General features: G+C 32.1%; 1 protein-coding gene across 1 annotated transcript; it reads right to left on the minus strand.

Moving 5' to 3' along the window:
- Positions 1-1297: 1297 nt before the first annotated feature.
- LOC143074330 (uncharacterized) lies at positions 1298-15492 on the minus strand. The gene is made up of 8 exons (XM_076249835.1): positions 15372-15492; positions 13166-13455; positions 10834-10987; positions 6169-6423; positions 4883-4960; positions 4049-4091; positions 3851-3897; positions 1298-2743 (listed from the first exon to the last, which is right to left on the minus strand). Exons 1-8 carry the CDS (start codon positions 15472-15474, stop codon positions 2718-2720), a joined length of 996 nt encoding a protein of 331 aa, XP_076105950.1. The 5' UTR covers positions 15475-15492; the 3' UTR covers positions 1298-2717.
- Positions 15493-16106: the final 614 nt, after the last annotated feature.

Raw genomic sequence — 16106 nt, forward strand, 5'->3', positions numbered from 1 at the left:
CTTTAACCTGACATGGGACAGACGGACGAACGGACGAACGAACAGACGAACGAACAGACGGACGAACGGACGCACAGACCAGAAAACATAATGCCCCTACTACTATCGTAGACGGGGCATAATAAAAACCTGTTGTTTAGCTAATGTATTCTACCGTAGTCTAAAATCGTTCATCTTGTCAGTTCGTTCGGTATTTGTGTTTGAACTTAACACACGAGGAAACTCCGCATTGACGTCACTACGTTATTTCCGGCGTAGAAAAACAGTGCAGAATACGTTTTTTCTGCACTTTTGAATAAAAAAACATTTCTGAATTAAGTTTTCATTGTTGTTCACAATTATTGCTAAAAAATGCCAATTTTCTAATGCCCGTTTCAATCCCGACTTCCGAATGTCTAAAAACCTTCTAGAACTTCACAAAATCCCACTTCCGGCCTCCATTGCTTTGTGTACGTTCCATTCAGCGTCATCAATCTTTTGGCAGGCAATACAGGTCACACAAATCGTATTTTTATGAATTTTAAAATGACATGCTCCTTACGTCTTTCGCGATTTTCCCGCCAAAAAATTCCAACCAAAATGAAAGGAAAACTAATTGAAAAACGATGCCCATGCCATAATTTGTACAGGAATGTAGAGTAGGTTAATAAAAAACAACTTACATTTATTTTTCATAGAATTTTCTTTTTATGCATTATAAAAAGATCGATATTCTGATGACTGTAGATAAATATTTATACAGAATTCCATTGATGTCAAAACGGATGGCAAAACAAGAGTTTTCCTGTTGAATAAAACCCAAAATTATTGGAAACTATTTTGAAGCAATATCCCACAAAACAATATCGTAATTGCCGTAGACTGAAAAATCCCCTATTTGACAGTAGAGCAATTTGATTGGGTAGAACGAATTGACATCACGTGATTTTGACGCCATTGAAATTTAAATGTAAACAAACAAGGTCAGAAGGTTCAGTATTGGACAGCATCGTACATTTAGTTACTGACAAATTATTATGAGTTACCAAGTTTGACAATGCATGGTAATAAAAAATGAAAGCTAAGTCTACAGAAAAAAATAAGAAAAATATAGCCTTAGGATAACGACTTATCATTACACCTGGATATGCTTTGAAAACTATCCATATTCGATAATTGTGTATGATGTTGTCCGTTTATGGTTTTTGGTAATCAAATACATTTGATCAGTACATTTTTACTAAGCATTAATAAGAAAATGAATATAATATTGGAACTTGTTTTAATTACGAATCTAACATACTCAACAAGATTATATGCATGGAATGCATATCAATCTCAATATATCTTACATTAACATGACATAATTCACACTGGACACACCAAGCAGATATGCTTTATTTATTGCTTTAAATTCTTACTGCAAACTGCATATTCTATGCTGAAGGTAAATCAGTCATTATTGCCAATTTGCCTGCCGCTGGCGGTACTGGTGACTACGTCATAACACTTGCAATTAATATTACCTTTTCTCTTTGCTTTTATATCAGTTTCATGTAAGGGTATTAAACAACTTACTAGTATTGCAATAACTTTCTGTACAGAGATAAAATATGAAGATTGGTAGTTTTAGAATGATTTGCTCTTCAACTTTGCACTTGTTTGGCTTTATAACTATTTTGATCTTAGCGTCATTGATGAGTCTTATGTAGACGAAACACGCGTCTGGCGTTATAAATTATAATTTTGGTACCTTTGATAACTATTGAGTAAGAAATTTGAATATTTAAGGTATTACCAGTGACAACAGAAAACAATATATTTCATGACAATAAATTTGGCAATGAAAATATGATAACAAAATAGTGTTCAAATACTGATCCTTCAATTCGTCACATACTATGTTTGATTTCAATCATCAATAGAATAAATCATCATCACCACAATAAACTTTACCAAAATCGTGGGAACCAAGTATTATTAGTTACATAGTGTGTTAGTGACCTAATACTATATATATAGGATCAGTTGATTCTATATGGGGTGAGAGCGAAGCTCGCTCGAACCCAATATGGAATTTACTTACCCTGTATATATCATATTAGGTCACTATCACACTTTGTAACGAATTTATCTTACCGACTTTCTTGTTGAATTTAGACTAAAGTTGTCTCATTTGCTATCATGGCACATCTTCTTATTTCTGTATTAAAGTGTTCAAGTGTTCAATTTTAAGAACCTTGTCAATTGGTCTGGACTAAACAACTAATGTAAACAGAACTTTAATAGTTTCAAATAATCAAACAGTGCCCAAGTCGTAAATCCACAACTAACCGTGTATTGAAATAAGCCCCGCCTCCCTACTAACCTAATATTGAATATACACGAGGTCGCTTTTAACCAATCATATTCCTAGTAATGTATAGGAGGTAAGTTAACATCTAATACACGTTTATCTTACTTCTCACTTGTAAAAAATAATGGTACCAAATACGATACTGGAAATGCAAAATGAGAGAAACATGCATATAACTGTTTTTAGTTGTCTTTGCATGCCAATACCATTAGATGACTGTATGTGCCTAAAAGTATTTGAACAAAATATTTCTGAATAAACATAATCAGAACATTGTAAAATGCCGTATGCAGACAGTAAAGATATATGATATATAATACCAATGTTAAATGAGTAAAAAATGTGACATTCCATTTCTAATACAATGAAAAATGGGTTATCTTCAAAGAACACTTTCCTTTTGTGGAGCTGAAAGATATAATATGCATATTTAGTAACATTCAATTGAAATAAATATACAATATCAGGTCGATGTCAGGAAAATTAAAACTTTGTTTATGAGGCTGGGAAACTGGGGAGGGGCGAGGCTCCCCAGCTTTATTCCGAGTACAAAAAAATGTTATATGACATTGACCTTAAAGTGTTTTTACTGCAACTTAAATTAATACATTGATAGCTTTTTCAATCGGTACAAATGTCAAATTTATTTTCATCCCTTAATGAACATCTGATTGTGGAGAAAGTATTTTATGATGAAATTGACATTATATAAAATATGGATATATTATTATATTTAGGAAATAAATACAACTAGATGCAGTATAAATACCTATCAAAGCATTCATAAATATATAAATATTTATAAAAACTGCTGGTCGTAGTTAAAAAAAGAGATATTTTATCAAGTAACGAAAAAAGATTATTTTACAACTGAGGTTTTTTATACAAATATTCTTGAAATTTATCATGTGATAACTGCGGACAAAAAGCCGTGAATTAAACGACGGGAGTATACAGAACATATGCTTGTTATCAACGAACAAACATGGAGAACTGTTGCATTGGAACTCATACCACATGTTCTTATATCTTCTAACATTTAAATGCAGTCACAATACTAGATGATGATACTTTTGCCTGAAGATAAGTGTCTTACATGATGTGTATCAACCCATTATAAGATATTTATCTATCCGTATCTAATATATGAAAGAAGTAATATTGCAAAAATACAGAATTCAGAGTAAAATTAAAATAAAGAAAATCCCGAATCAAACTGCAATGTAAAAACCTCAAACACATCAAGCAACTGTCACATTCCTGACCTGGCAAAGACATTATCTTATGTAGACAATGATGGCTTAAACCTTGTTCCATAGCTAGCCAAACCTCTCACCTGCACGACAGTCGCATCAAAATCCATTATATTGACTACGATGAATTTTAGATGACCATTTTTACGTACTTCACGTGTTTCTTGTAAAATATAGCCTACATGCATTATATAGCTCAAAGTATACTGCTGAACAGACATTTTACAATTTCTATACCTTATAGACTAGTATAATATTTTACCTTGTTGGTAGCGTTGCGTGCTATTTCCTCTCTGTTTGGCAACGACGCTATAATAAAAAAAAATCTAAAATAAATAGACAGCTCTCAGAAAAAATAAAAAAAGAAAAAATAATCAAGTGATTTCAAATTTTAAATATACTAAGCTGCTTATAATATATAGGCGTTTTGTGTTATGTAAACAATATGGTCAACACATACCAACATGGAGTCCATCTTTTGTTTTCTGGCTTGCCCTTGTTTCCTAATGAAAAAGAACATCAACAATTTATATTGTCTATATTTTATCTTTTTACAGTAGCATTTGTTTTCGAACAACAGTAGAATTCCAAATGTCTATTGTTGTGTTTTGTCTGTTTTTAAGGGTTAACGCTTTTAATTAACTTCGAGGTTCGGTATTTTTTTTTAGCAAACATTTTGTTTTACCTAATGTGACTCTTTCGTCGATATGTTGAATCATGATTAACAGAATAGAATAACTGATAGAACAGTTCAAACTAAACAAGTTAACAATTAAATGTGATAATGAAAAATTTTAAAAGAAACAATTGAAAATCCACAAATGCAACGAATAAATAACTACAACAAATTGTACAGAGTATATAAAAGCACGAACTCTTAACAGTCCGCATTTTTGTGATATTTTGTGCCAAATAAACGCCGATCATTTCGTTATTTTCATTGTAATGGACCTAATAATGATATTTTCTTGTCCCATCCGTTACTTCAGTTTAGAGAAATAACCTTTTAACCGCCGGTGTAACATTTATAATCACTTCATTGCAGGTATATTCATGGTAGCATTGCCTCATTTCCTCTGCTAATATCATAAACTTGGATTTAAACGTTTAGAAGCTGAAACATTCTCACATATATGGATAAACAATCGGGATACGCAATGATATATTTTTTTCTCGTAAATTAGCATACCCGAAAATCCTTTTGCTGGTCCTCGTAGTTGAAACAAACCTTTTATCTCACAATGTTATTGGTTTTTTTTGTATTAATAATAATGTTTATTATTGTATAACTTACTGCATGTTATGACTCCTACAAATGCTCCTGCTAGAGTTGTTATTGAACCAAATAGTGAAGGTAGTAAAATATTCAGGTCTAAAAAAAAATGATAAAAACATATGCAATGTATACCTAAAACGAGCCAAAACCATAAAAAGGCGGTTGTTGTTTTTTGTTATGTAATTTGCAGTTCTGTATGATTTCTTTTGATGTAAATAAATATAGAAAAATAGATTTCAGTGTTGATTAGTAAACATAACCGTACCAGCAGTAAATTTCGACAATACCCAAAATGATTTCCACAGGTGCAGAAAATTAAAGTAAAGCAAAATAAGTTTTCTGATGGCAGAACCGAAGTATCAAAAACGGTCAAAAGTAAAATATAAAAAATACCGAACCTAAAATCAATTTCGAGGTCCTTTATTAAATTGCAAAATAAAAAAGCTTAAAAAACTCAAATGAATGATAAAGAACTGTCACAGTCCGAACTATGTACAGGCATTTCCTTATGTTGAAAATTGGGAATTGAGCCTAGATTTATATCTAGCTAAACCTCTCACATATACAAATGTTAAACCCACACCGACTACGATATTGTATCGTGTATTCGTATGCATGTACAATCGTTGATTGAAGCACGTTGTCTATGATTCTATGATTCAGTCTTTCATGTTCACAAATTTAGTGGTTTCATAAACCTAAGCATGCATATAATGTGTGCTATAATCCGCATTGAGACAGAACAATTGAGCTTTTTGTTTATTTTTCTATGCATTGTTAAAAATCTTCACGGACAGCTTGTGCAGTCATAAATCTTGCATACTTGGAATGACAAGTTAAATAACAAAAATACTGAACTCCGGGAAAAATTCAAAATTAATAGACCATATGCAGGTATATTGCTACTGAGGTAGAAGAAATTGATAATTTCCAATCAAATATTATCTCGTTTGTCATGGATTCTGGTACTGAGATGACCGTGTGTGTTAAATATATTGTTATTATAGAATCCCTCGCAATTCTTGTTTGTCAATACACATTACAAATTTTCGTCCAGATATTTACAAACAATTTTATTACTTTGCCAAATCATTTCAATGCTTTTAATGTTTTTTATAATACTGTTTAACTTTCACTTTAGAGATTTGTAAAAGAATTTAAAAAAAAACCAATATTTAGATTCATAATTGTGCAAATTACAAATTGCGTTATTTACAATTAGGTCAAAACAGCACATGTTATGCAATTGGAAAACAAACCTGACATACATTTTGTTGTGTAAAAGCTTACATTACAGCACTTACCAACAGAACTGCTTTCTTCCTCAATATTTTTCTTGTTGTCCTCGTCGTATTTATCATTATTATTATTTTTGTAATTATAATTATTAATACTGCCGATCGCAATAATTCTATCAAGGAATTCCAGATACATATCGTGTGATGTTGGTATACATGGTCTACAGGTCGAATTGTCACAACTACATTTACTCATCTGTATAGTCATTCTTTCCATAGCACGAGGACTTAATGCTGAAGTCTTCAGATTCCCAATTAACGCTTAAATAGTTTAAACAATAGAATATAACTCGATAACATGGTGCTCATCAAAAATATATACTAAACATTTACATCTATTTTTCTAACTCCAATTAGATACAAGAAAGAAGTTATTCGCTAATATTTCCTGAATTCAAATCTTGAGCAATCAGATCTAACTTTTCATTGTCATGCCAACTCGACTGTTTTGTTTCATTGAAAAGACAGAATTCTAGTGAAATAAGATGATATTGTAAATTATTTTACTTAATATTTCCTTATATACATTCTTCAATTTCTTCTTTTTCATCACCTCTGTCAACTTTGCTGCCTATTGCCGTGTTAAAATCTTGTAAATGTGGTCGACTATCCATCTACACTCTTTCTAACAAGATAATCTTTATATATGTGCATTCCAAAGAATTTAAAAGGACACGTTAACCTCAATTTGTATTTTCTTAATTGATTCATTAAATTGAAACATTGGTTATCTTCTTTTGTCTCAAGCTTACGACGATAGAGATATATCGTTTTTCCTGTTTGATACTATTTGAAGTTAGTTTGCTCTGTTATGTATGATACCTCAGATGACTTTTCACTTCTAAACAGTTTTCATATGGATTGAGATATTTTGTGGCATTGGATGAAAGAGTTTAGTACTTCTAACCATAAAAAAGAAGATGTGGTATGATTGCCAATGAGACAACTATCCACAAAAGACCAAAATGACACAAACAGTAACAATTATAGGTCACCGTACGGCCTTCAACAATGAACAAAGCCCATACCGAATATAGTCAGCTATAAAAGGCCCCAATAAGACAATGTAAAACAATTCAAGCGACAAAACAAACGGCCTTATTTATGTAAAAAAAAAGAACGAAAAACAAATATGTAACACATAAACAAACGACAACCACTGAATTACAGGCTCCTGACTTGGGACAGGCACATACATAAATAATGTGGCGGGGTTAAATATGTTAGCGGGATCCCAACCCTACCCCTAACCTGGGACAGTGGTAAAACAGTACAAAATAAGAACGAACTATAAAAATCAGTTGAAAAAGGCTTAACTCATTAGATAGACAAAAAATAAAAGTGAACGTGGCCGGGTACTTATACATCCCGACACAAAAAGACACAATGAACAGATCTGAGAGTACTCGCAGTTATCTGACAGCTAGTTCAAAGCCATTAACAACTAATAAAGAAATCATGCCTCTAAGACTGAGCAATCAATCCTTACACATCAAACATACAATGGATTTAGTGTAAAGACGTCATAAACAGCCAGAGAAAAACATGACCTTGTGCAATGCCAAGTTACAGATAACGACAGATTGTAGATCCATGAAAATGTATATGTATATAACATACTAGTAATATTTAGTTAACTTTTAATCTACTTATAACAAAGTCAATATTTATACCAATAAAAACAATATTCAATGATCTTATCACAGTGTTGAATAGGTAACCTTTAAGAATAAGTTTATTTAAAGGAGCAACAAGTTTGCATGGATCATTTCTAAATTTCCGGGCATGGTTAACAACATTTCCGTAAAAATGAGGATGTGACGTAAGTTTTCTACAACCAAACTTCAAAACCAAATTTTCATATCTATGGAAAAATTTAGTAAAGGTTTTAAGTTATTTATGGTAACGATATCCCTGGTTGAATAATTTACCAGTAATACATACAATGTAGGTTGCGTTCGTTAAAATAAAAAAACGTCATAACAGACACGGGCATAGCGAACAAGTTGTGAAATATAAACACCGTAAGATGGTGCCAAAGGAACATCACCATCTAAAAATGGAAAATTAACAATAGGGAACGAAAAATCGTCTCTTTTGTCGTAAATTTTAGTGTGTAGTTTCTCGTTTAAAACCGAAATATCTAAATCCAGGAAAGGACAGTTATTACCGAATACAATTGGTTTATTTAAAGTAAGTTCCTTGGGGTAAATTTCAGCAGTATATCAAGAAAATTCTGGATTATTTAACGAAAAAATATCATCAAGATAACGGTTAGTGTTGTTGAATTTATCAATTAAACGCAATTTCGACGGGTCTTTTCTGGGTTTAGTCATAAACTGTGATTCGTAACAGTATAAAAACAAGCCTGCTATTAAAAGGGCACAATTAGTGCCCATGGGGATACCTACAACCTGTCGATACACTTTGTTGCCGAAACGAACGTAAATATAATCAAGGAGAAAATTAACAGCCTCAATCATCTTATCACACCTCCAGTAAGTATATCTAGCATATTTACCTTTCTCATTAGAGAAGAATTAAGGCTTTAAATGAGTTGCAGCAAATATATCTACATTCAGCTTTACCAAACGACCATTTATTAAATAGGCAAACTTTTGGGTAATAAGATAGTGTGGAAGTGTAGTGTACAGATTAGAAAAATCAAAACTATTAACAGAAACAAAAGGACCATCAAAAGCCCGCAATTTATCTAAAACATCCAAAGAATTTTTTACACTCCAAAAATGGTTTATACCACTATGTTCATACATTTTATTACAATAATTTATGATAAGCTCTTTAATAGTAGTTAATGCACAGTTAAGAGCACTGACAGATAAGTTGTAGAACACTTACTAGAGGCCGCGATGAAACGATATTCAAATGGTTATTTGTGTAGTTTAGGTAGCAAATACATAGTAGAGACCTTCAAATGTTCAGAAGAAGCCTTAAGCTTTGATGTGGTTGTGATATGCTTGTTTACTATATGACTCTGTGTGAAACGGATGTACTTAAATGTAGATGAATTTAAAATTTTATTCTTAAGAACGTCCGTGTAGTATTTACGTCACACCACAACCACATTGTTGGCTGCTTTGTCGGCCGGTACAAACACAAACCGCTTTGAAAGTAATTGAAGTTTATTTCTTATTCTGGAAAAAGGTGTATTAAGTACTCTACTATTTACTTCTAAATTATTTTCAAAATGTGATATTCTCTTATCTACCACATTCATACATTTATTTAAATAAGAATCAAGAGATTTTTTATCAGATTTTTCCCGTTTACACCATTTTTTACAAAATGAGGAAAGAGCATCTTTGGTGACTTGACGACACTCTTTCCAATCTATTTTAGATGGAGGACGATATTTTGGTCCTTTTTTCAAAAAGTTTTTAACCTCTCTGTCCTGGACGATATTGTGGTCCCCTGTAATAACATGGCCATAGGGAACATATCTTAACTTCTACGATTTACAGTTTCAAGTTAAGGGGGTATTTCCATCTATATTCATGTCGGATGTAACCGACGTATAATTAAAAATTAAATTTCTGCTGGTTTTTTTGTAAGTGTATGAAATTATAGGTGGTTCTATATTATCAAAATAGGGAGGGATAAAGTTTTGAACGGTAGAGTCATTAAATATACTAGATAAGTTGATAAAATCGATACCTCTGCTAAAATATTTAATTTTCCAAAAATGACGTTTATGATCTTCAGGTTTGTCGATACGTGGGAGCAGCCTATGGTTGCAAAAAGCTGTAATTATACGAGAATGTTCATACAGTGGGCTGAAGAATGAGATGTTGTCACACTCTTTTAAAATATCGTGTAATTTACTAATGGGTATTTGACCCAGTTTACATAATAATTGATGCCTACCATTATTTTTAAATATAGAAAGGAGATTATCAAGTGTATAATTTATACGATGTTTAACTCGTTGATTTCGATTGATACGCGTCCCATGAGACCTATCATTTCGTTGTTTTTTTTATCAATAATATTCAGGATATCAATAGAGAAAGTAGTAGATATGTTCCCTTGTCCAAGTATATTGTCATTTAGACCAAGGGGATAAGCTGTTTGAAGTCGTTTAATCCAAGACAGTTCGATAATATTACGGGAATCTTCAAATTGTTTATGTGACCGCCCTTGTTGTTTCTGGACCGTTTCGAGCAGTTGAAATCTAATAAATTTAATATTGTGGTTGTGTTTACCTAAATGTTGATAAATTATGCTTTTGGATTTCTTAGGTTTTCGGAAGCGGTATAGATGTTCCTGTGTTCGTTTAAAAAACGCACGTCCTATTTGTCCTACATATTATATACCACACTTTGGCTTAGTTCATGTAACCAGAGTATGTTTCGTTTTAATACTAGTAGATTCCGAAATGAACGAAGGGATGATTGCAGTTCGCAACTTCGAAATATTTGTACACGATCTTCCCTATGACGAATTTAAACAATACAAACGATAAACATGACGACATGATTAAGGTTATAACGAAACAGGCGAACTAAATATGACTAATATCAAAATTCAGTGCTTAATTATGTTTAACCCCAAGACATGCTTCGTGTAACTGTCAAATACAGGAACCTTTGATTCTGTAAGCCGTCTTCTTACACGTTGTAAACTGTTGAATATGTACGTAAAATTTCTTACCGTTTGTACGTACAGTAAGTGTTGTTAACCCTGAAGATTGCTTGTATGGACTGTAAAATAATATCTCTAGCATAGATATTTTCTCCCAACAGAATTCATTGTTCCTTGAGAAGTCTTGTTTATTGTCACATCTTAGTGTTTTTTCTGTAATCAGCTGAAAAAAAAATCATTTAGGTTACTTATGGAACGATGCGTTAAAGTGATGTATTTATAACTGTATCGATTATCATAAAAGTCCTTGGTATCCTTTTAGCTTCCTTTGTTTTTTTTATAAACATATTGTTTCCAAAATAATGCTCTTCCTTTTAAGAATGACAAAATGAAAAGCTCAAACACATCTAACGAATGGAAAAGGACTGTCATATTACTGAAAAAACAAGAGGACCAAGCCTGGATTTATAGCTGGGATAATATTCCTAATGCGCCTTGAAATGAGGAACTCAAAAGTCACGTGTAAACAACAAATCTCTGTGTAGTGATATTTGACACTTTTCTTTGACAAACAAGTGACTGAGCTTAACCATTTGTATTTATTTAAGAGCAGGGTAAATGTTTAAATTCTATGAAACTATTTAATGTGTTCAAAGTATTAAATTTTCAAAGAACTTATTGTGTTAAAAATGTGGATTTTTTACCACGAGGAGCCGCATCTCAAAAGGATACTCCAGGTTTGCGCATTTACAGATAAAGCAATCTCACTTCGTATCTCGAAAATTTAACCACATATGTGAAAATGTCTCAGCTTCGAAATGAGACATGCCACATATCCAAGTTAACGATATGGATTGAGCAGCAGAAGAAAACGTTACCATTAACGCCTATGGAGAAACTAATTTGCATCTTGACCCAGAAGGCAAAAACCCCCATCTGTATGACAGACACATTCATTTCCATTATATTGACAAAATCAAAAAGATATAAAAGTTCAAAACGTTAAAATTGAATGACTACAAAGAGGAGGGGCGAAAGATAGCAGAGGGAAGTAAATATTAAAGATAAAATATAAATTGACAACGCCATGGCTTAAAAATGAAAAGACATACAGACAAATAAACAACACTAGACACAACATAGAAAAATAGACAAAGCAACATGAACCCATAAAAAACCAAGTGGTAATCTCAGGTGCTCCGTAAGGGTGAGAAAATCCTGCTCCACATGTGGCATCCGACATGTTGCTCATGTGATTGTAATCCTGGTAAACATGAACCCATAAAAATCCAAGTGGTAATCTCAGGTGCTCCGTAAGGGTGAGAAAATCCTGCTCCACATGTGGCATCCGACATGTTGCTCATGTGATTGTAATCCTGGTAAATAGTCTAATTTGATAGGTTACATTCGTGGTTAAAAAGGAAGTGTTTTGTAGTAACGACAATAGGAATAAATTGGATTACATCTGTGGAACGGTTATGCCATAACGGTCAACCAACTCCTAATGGCGTCTGTAAAATTTACGAAAGGATGATTCAATATCACCATTTGGAACTTTTTGTTTAATAGCTTCCTTGTGAGCAGCAACCCTGTATTAATAAAATCATAATAGGAAATACAAACCCAGGAATATCGTATCAATTGGAAGAAATTTATGTGCTAAATGTCAACATTTGCTCTTTGACTAGGTTTTAAGCATGACTGTAAGTTTTTCTATAGCAATATATTTTATTTCGTTTGAAATTGGGTTTTCCCCGTTGCTATTTGTAGTAATTATTTATAGATGGGAACTAGTATACATGTAACTAGTTCTGATACTGGTTCTGCAACATTATGTACTATTCATAAATTTGATGTTAGGAGCATTAGGCACGAGGAGAGTTTTTGCGGTTTCTACGGGTGGGGTTGATTGGTACTATATAAAGTTTGGCATTAAAATGTATTATTAACGAAGGTGCTCGCAGTTACGTCATATAGAAGTTGGTCAGATTGGTATACATGCAGTTGCTGCTATGTTTATTTTACGTACAGGCGTAGGAGGTTTTAGCAGAGGAAAAAGAAACGATGTGAAAGAGGAACAATATTATATGTCACGTATTTAAATGTTATTTCAATCGAAAAAATCTGTACAATGAAGTAAAATAAAATATTGTATCACAAGAGAAGATAATATGTTACTGCGAGTAACTAATACTATATATGTGTCTGTCTTGTTTATAGCCTATTGAATTTTGAGATGAAATTCAGACGAGCAGGGCTAGAGAAAATTTAGTTTCCCATACCGCGCAGCAAGCATGATTTTACGCACACATGATTTCATTTTTATCATTAATACATACGCTAGTGTCTGTTCCTTTATATAAACTGTTAAGTGTTATTATATAACCTATCATGTACGTACCATACTCTGAGTTGTATACAATGATAGTGGCTTGGTTTTATTAAGGATATCTACAGCCCATCCTCTTATGACTATTGTATCATTTCTGCCGCATGGTATATCTATATCATACACTTTAAAGCACATGCCGGAAAAACGGTAAGTGTTGTTTATATTATTCACACCAATGAGATAAAGTGAGCACGGCGGGTCAATATAAAGCCCATCTGATATGATATTAAATTCTTGCTTATCTTGTGCAAGAGCAAATATGTCACACATGCTGTTATTTATAGACCTTCCAATCGAAACTGAAATAACAAAAATTACACACTTTTAAATATGAGTTCAGCTAAATAAATCTATTTGTCTTATTATGCTGTCAAAAACCTCATCAAAATCCCATTGCAAGTCATAACATGAGGTAGAGCTAATGGTTAGAATTGAAACTCAGATTTATATGATTTTCTTAAATGAAGACAATAAACTACTCATTTTACATTTACACAGCTTTGATATTACTTCTGATACAAAATAACTTCGTTTTTGTATCTAATAATAAAAATAACAAAGAAGGGACCACTTAAATTTGCATATTTTAAAAGGGCTCGGAATTGAATCCATAACGTGTTGTTTTCATTGTGTACAGCACTTGATGGATACCTCTGCTATTATCCAGGAGCCGGTTTCACGAAGCTATCCTAAGACCTGTCCTAAGATATGTCTTAGAACATGTCTTATGATCCTTTTATGACTATCCTAGGACATATCTCGGACCTCGTCTCGAAGCTGTCTTAGTATGATCTTAGCTAAGATATCCTAAATCTGTCGCTTTAAATGTTCAAATATTAACATGGATTTATTGAAACATTCATGTAAATGTAGGATGTGATTTCCATAAATTACTAAACGTATTGATTAATATTCCATTATTAGAAAATTTATAAAACTAATATAAAATAGTAGTGTAATATATAAAAATAATCTATTGATAATGCACCAATTTACATATAAAAATTCAAATAAAAATTTACGGAAATTTTTTTTATAAAGTGATGGGGGGTAAAAGTGAGTTGAATTCATTTTGTCACTGTATCGGTTACAGTAAATGAATAAGGTTAAAGGATAAAATCGTGCATTCTTTCTAAACATATATCGAATGTTTTGTTATTGATGAATCATTATTAATAATTTGTCAACCTATTCAGAATTAGTTAAGAGCAGTAAAGGGAGATTTGCTAATTAGATAATAGATTAATAATTTGCAAAATTAATATAGAAAATAAGTGTAAATTATATAAATAAACGTATGACTATCCTAAGACCATCATAAGACACCTCTCGTGTAGTCCTAACTTTATGACTGACTTTAAGAGATGTCCTAAGTTAGGACCACTTTGTGAAACCCACTTAGGACTAAGATATGTCATAAGACCATCATAAGACATGTCTTAGTCCTAAGACAGCTTCGTGAAACTAGCCCCAGGGTATCATCGGCTAAGCAGTCAATAATTTGGTACTGACTTGATTTATTATAAAGTTTTTCTTTCTCAAATATTAATATTTCATGGATGTTTGATATATGGAGTCTTCAATTAATGTTTTTCATTGTATCTTGGTTGCTTCCTCTTTTATATAATGATAATCCTGTAGTTGCCATAGTATTTGCAAACATGATATTGAGTCAGTCGTTGATATCCTTTTATAGAAGGGGTCAGAAAGCAGTTCATATATACTCTCCTGTTGAAAAAATATGATTAAGCGAAAATCCGTTTCATATGCCGTATCTCGGGACATGATACGGCTTTTGCCATGTATTATTCTCTATATAAGGTTAATTGCATATAGGCCGTTATTTTTTTCATTTGAACTGTTTTACATTGTCTTATCGTTTTTTTTTATCGCTGACTATGCGGTATGGGCTTTGCTCATTGTTGATGGCTGTACGGTGACCTATAGTTGTTAATGTTTGTGTCATTTTGGTCTTTTGTGGATAGTTGTCTCATTGGCAATTATACCACATCTTTTTTTTTTATATGTCTGCTATTTGTTTTCAATTTGAACTTTCGTTATGTTAGTACTAATGAATGAGCATTTCCAATTGAGTGCAATATATCAAAAATGTTTTCTGTTAACATTTCATACTATTTATTTAAACGGATAACTTACTGGGCATTCTGTTTTTCTCAAAAATTTATCGTGTCGAACTTTTTTGAATATAACTTACCATTTTCATGTGTAATATATACAACTTCTTTGTCGCTGATTACCACACCAGTCAACAAAAAGTTGAAGTAAATACTTGCTACTACTATACTATAGTGTTTCATTTCAAACAGATAAATCAACTGTCCTATAAAGTAAAACATGTCACTGTTATATTTTTTGTCAGTATTGAAAATTGGTATAATACAACAACAATAGAGAAAGTGATGAAATTTACAAAGGAAACAGAGGACAAAAAGAAATCATCCATAATTGTAAGGAGTTAAACAGAAATCTTTCGTTCCATCAAGCGAAACCACGTGCACTTCCTATGAAAAAGGGAGCAGAGATAGTGAAAACAAAACATTTATGGAAACAAAGCTTTACATATTTGATAAATGCTTTTCATGAATGACCCACATGAAATCAGTAAAATAAGTTAAAGTTGAAAAAGCTTTACATTTTCTACATGGACACATTTACTTTGTTCAGTTCGACAAAACAGTTTATCGATTTTAGGAATTTAAGACCTATCCTGTGTTAATTATATCACAGTTTATGACTAAGGTCATAAAACAAATATAAACAGCAATGGTATTTTTCTTAGATTTGAATATCATACTTTCATACGATAAAATCAAGACAAAATTCACGAGAAAAGACGATTTTTCATCTCCTTTTTATGCTTTCTTTTCTTTCTGAACTGACGAATTATAATTTAGTACGACAGATGCGCGTTTTGTCTTCATAAGACTCA

Source organism: Mytilus galloprovincialis, chromosome 5 (assembly GCF_965363235.1).
Source record: "Mytilus galloprovincialis chromosome 5, xbMytGall1.hap1.1, whole genome shotgun sequence".
Taxonomy (NCBI): Eukaryota; Metazoa; Mollusca; class Bivalvia; order Mytilida; family Mytilidae; genus Mytilus; species Mytilus galloprovincialis.

Coding starts and splice junctions, on each gene's coding strand:
- LOC143074330 (XM_076249835.1), bottom strand. CDS start 15,474: ATGAAACACTATAGTATAGTAGTAGCAAGTATTTACTTCAACTTTTTG. Junction 10,988..13,165: donor TGTATACAACTCAGAGTATG/GTACGTACATGA, acceptor TTTTTTTTTCAG/CTGATTACAGAAAAAACACT. Junction 4,092..4,882: donor TGTAGGAGTCATAACATGCA/GTAAGTTATACA, acceptor CTTTTTCATTAG/GAAACAAGGGCAAGCCAGAA.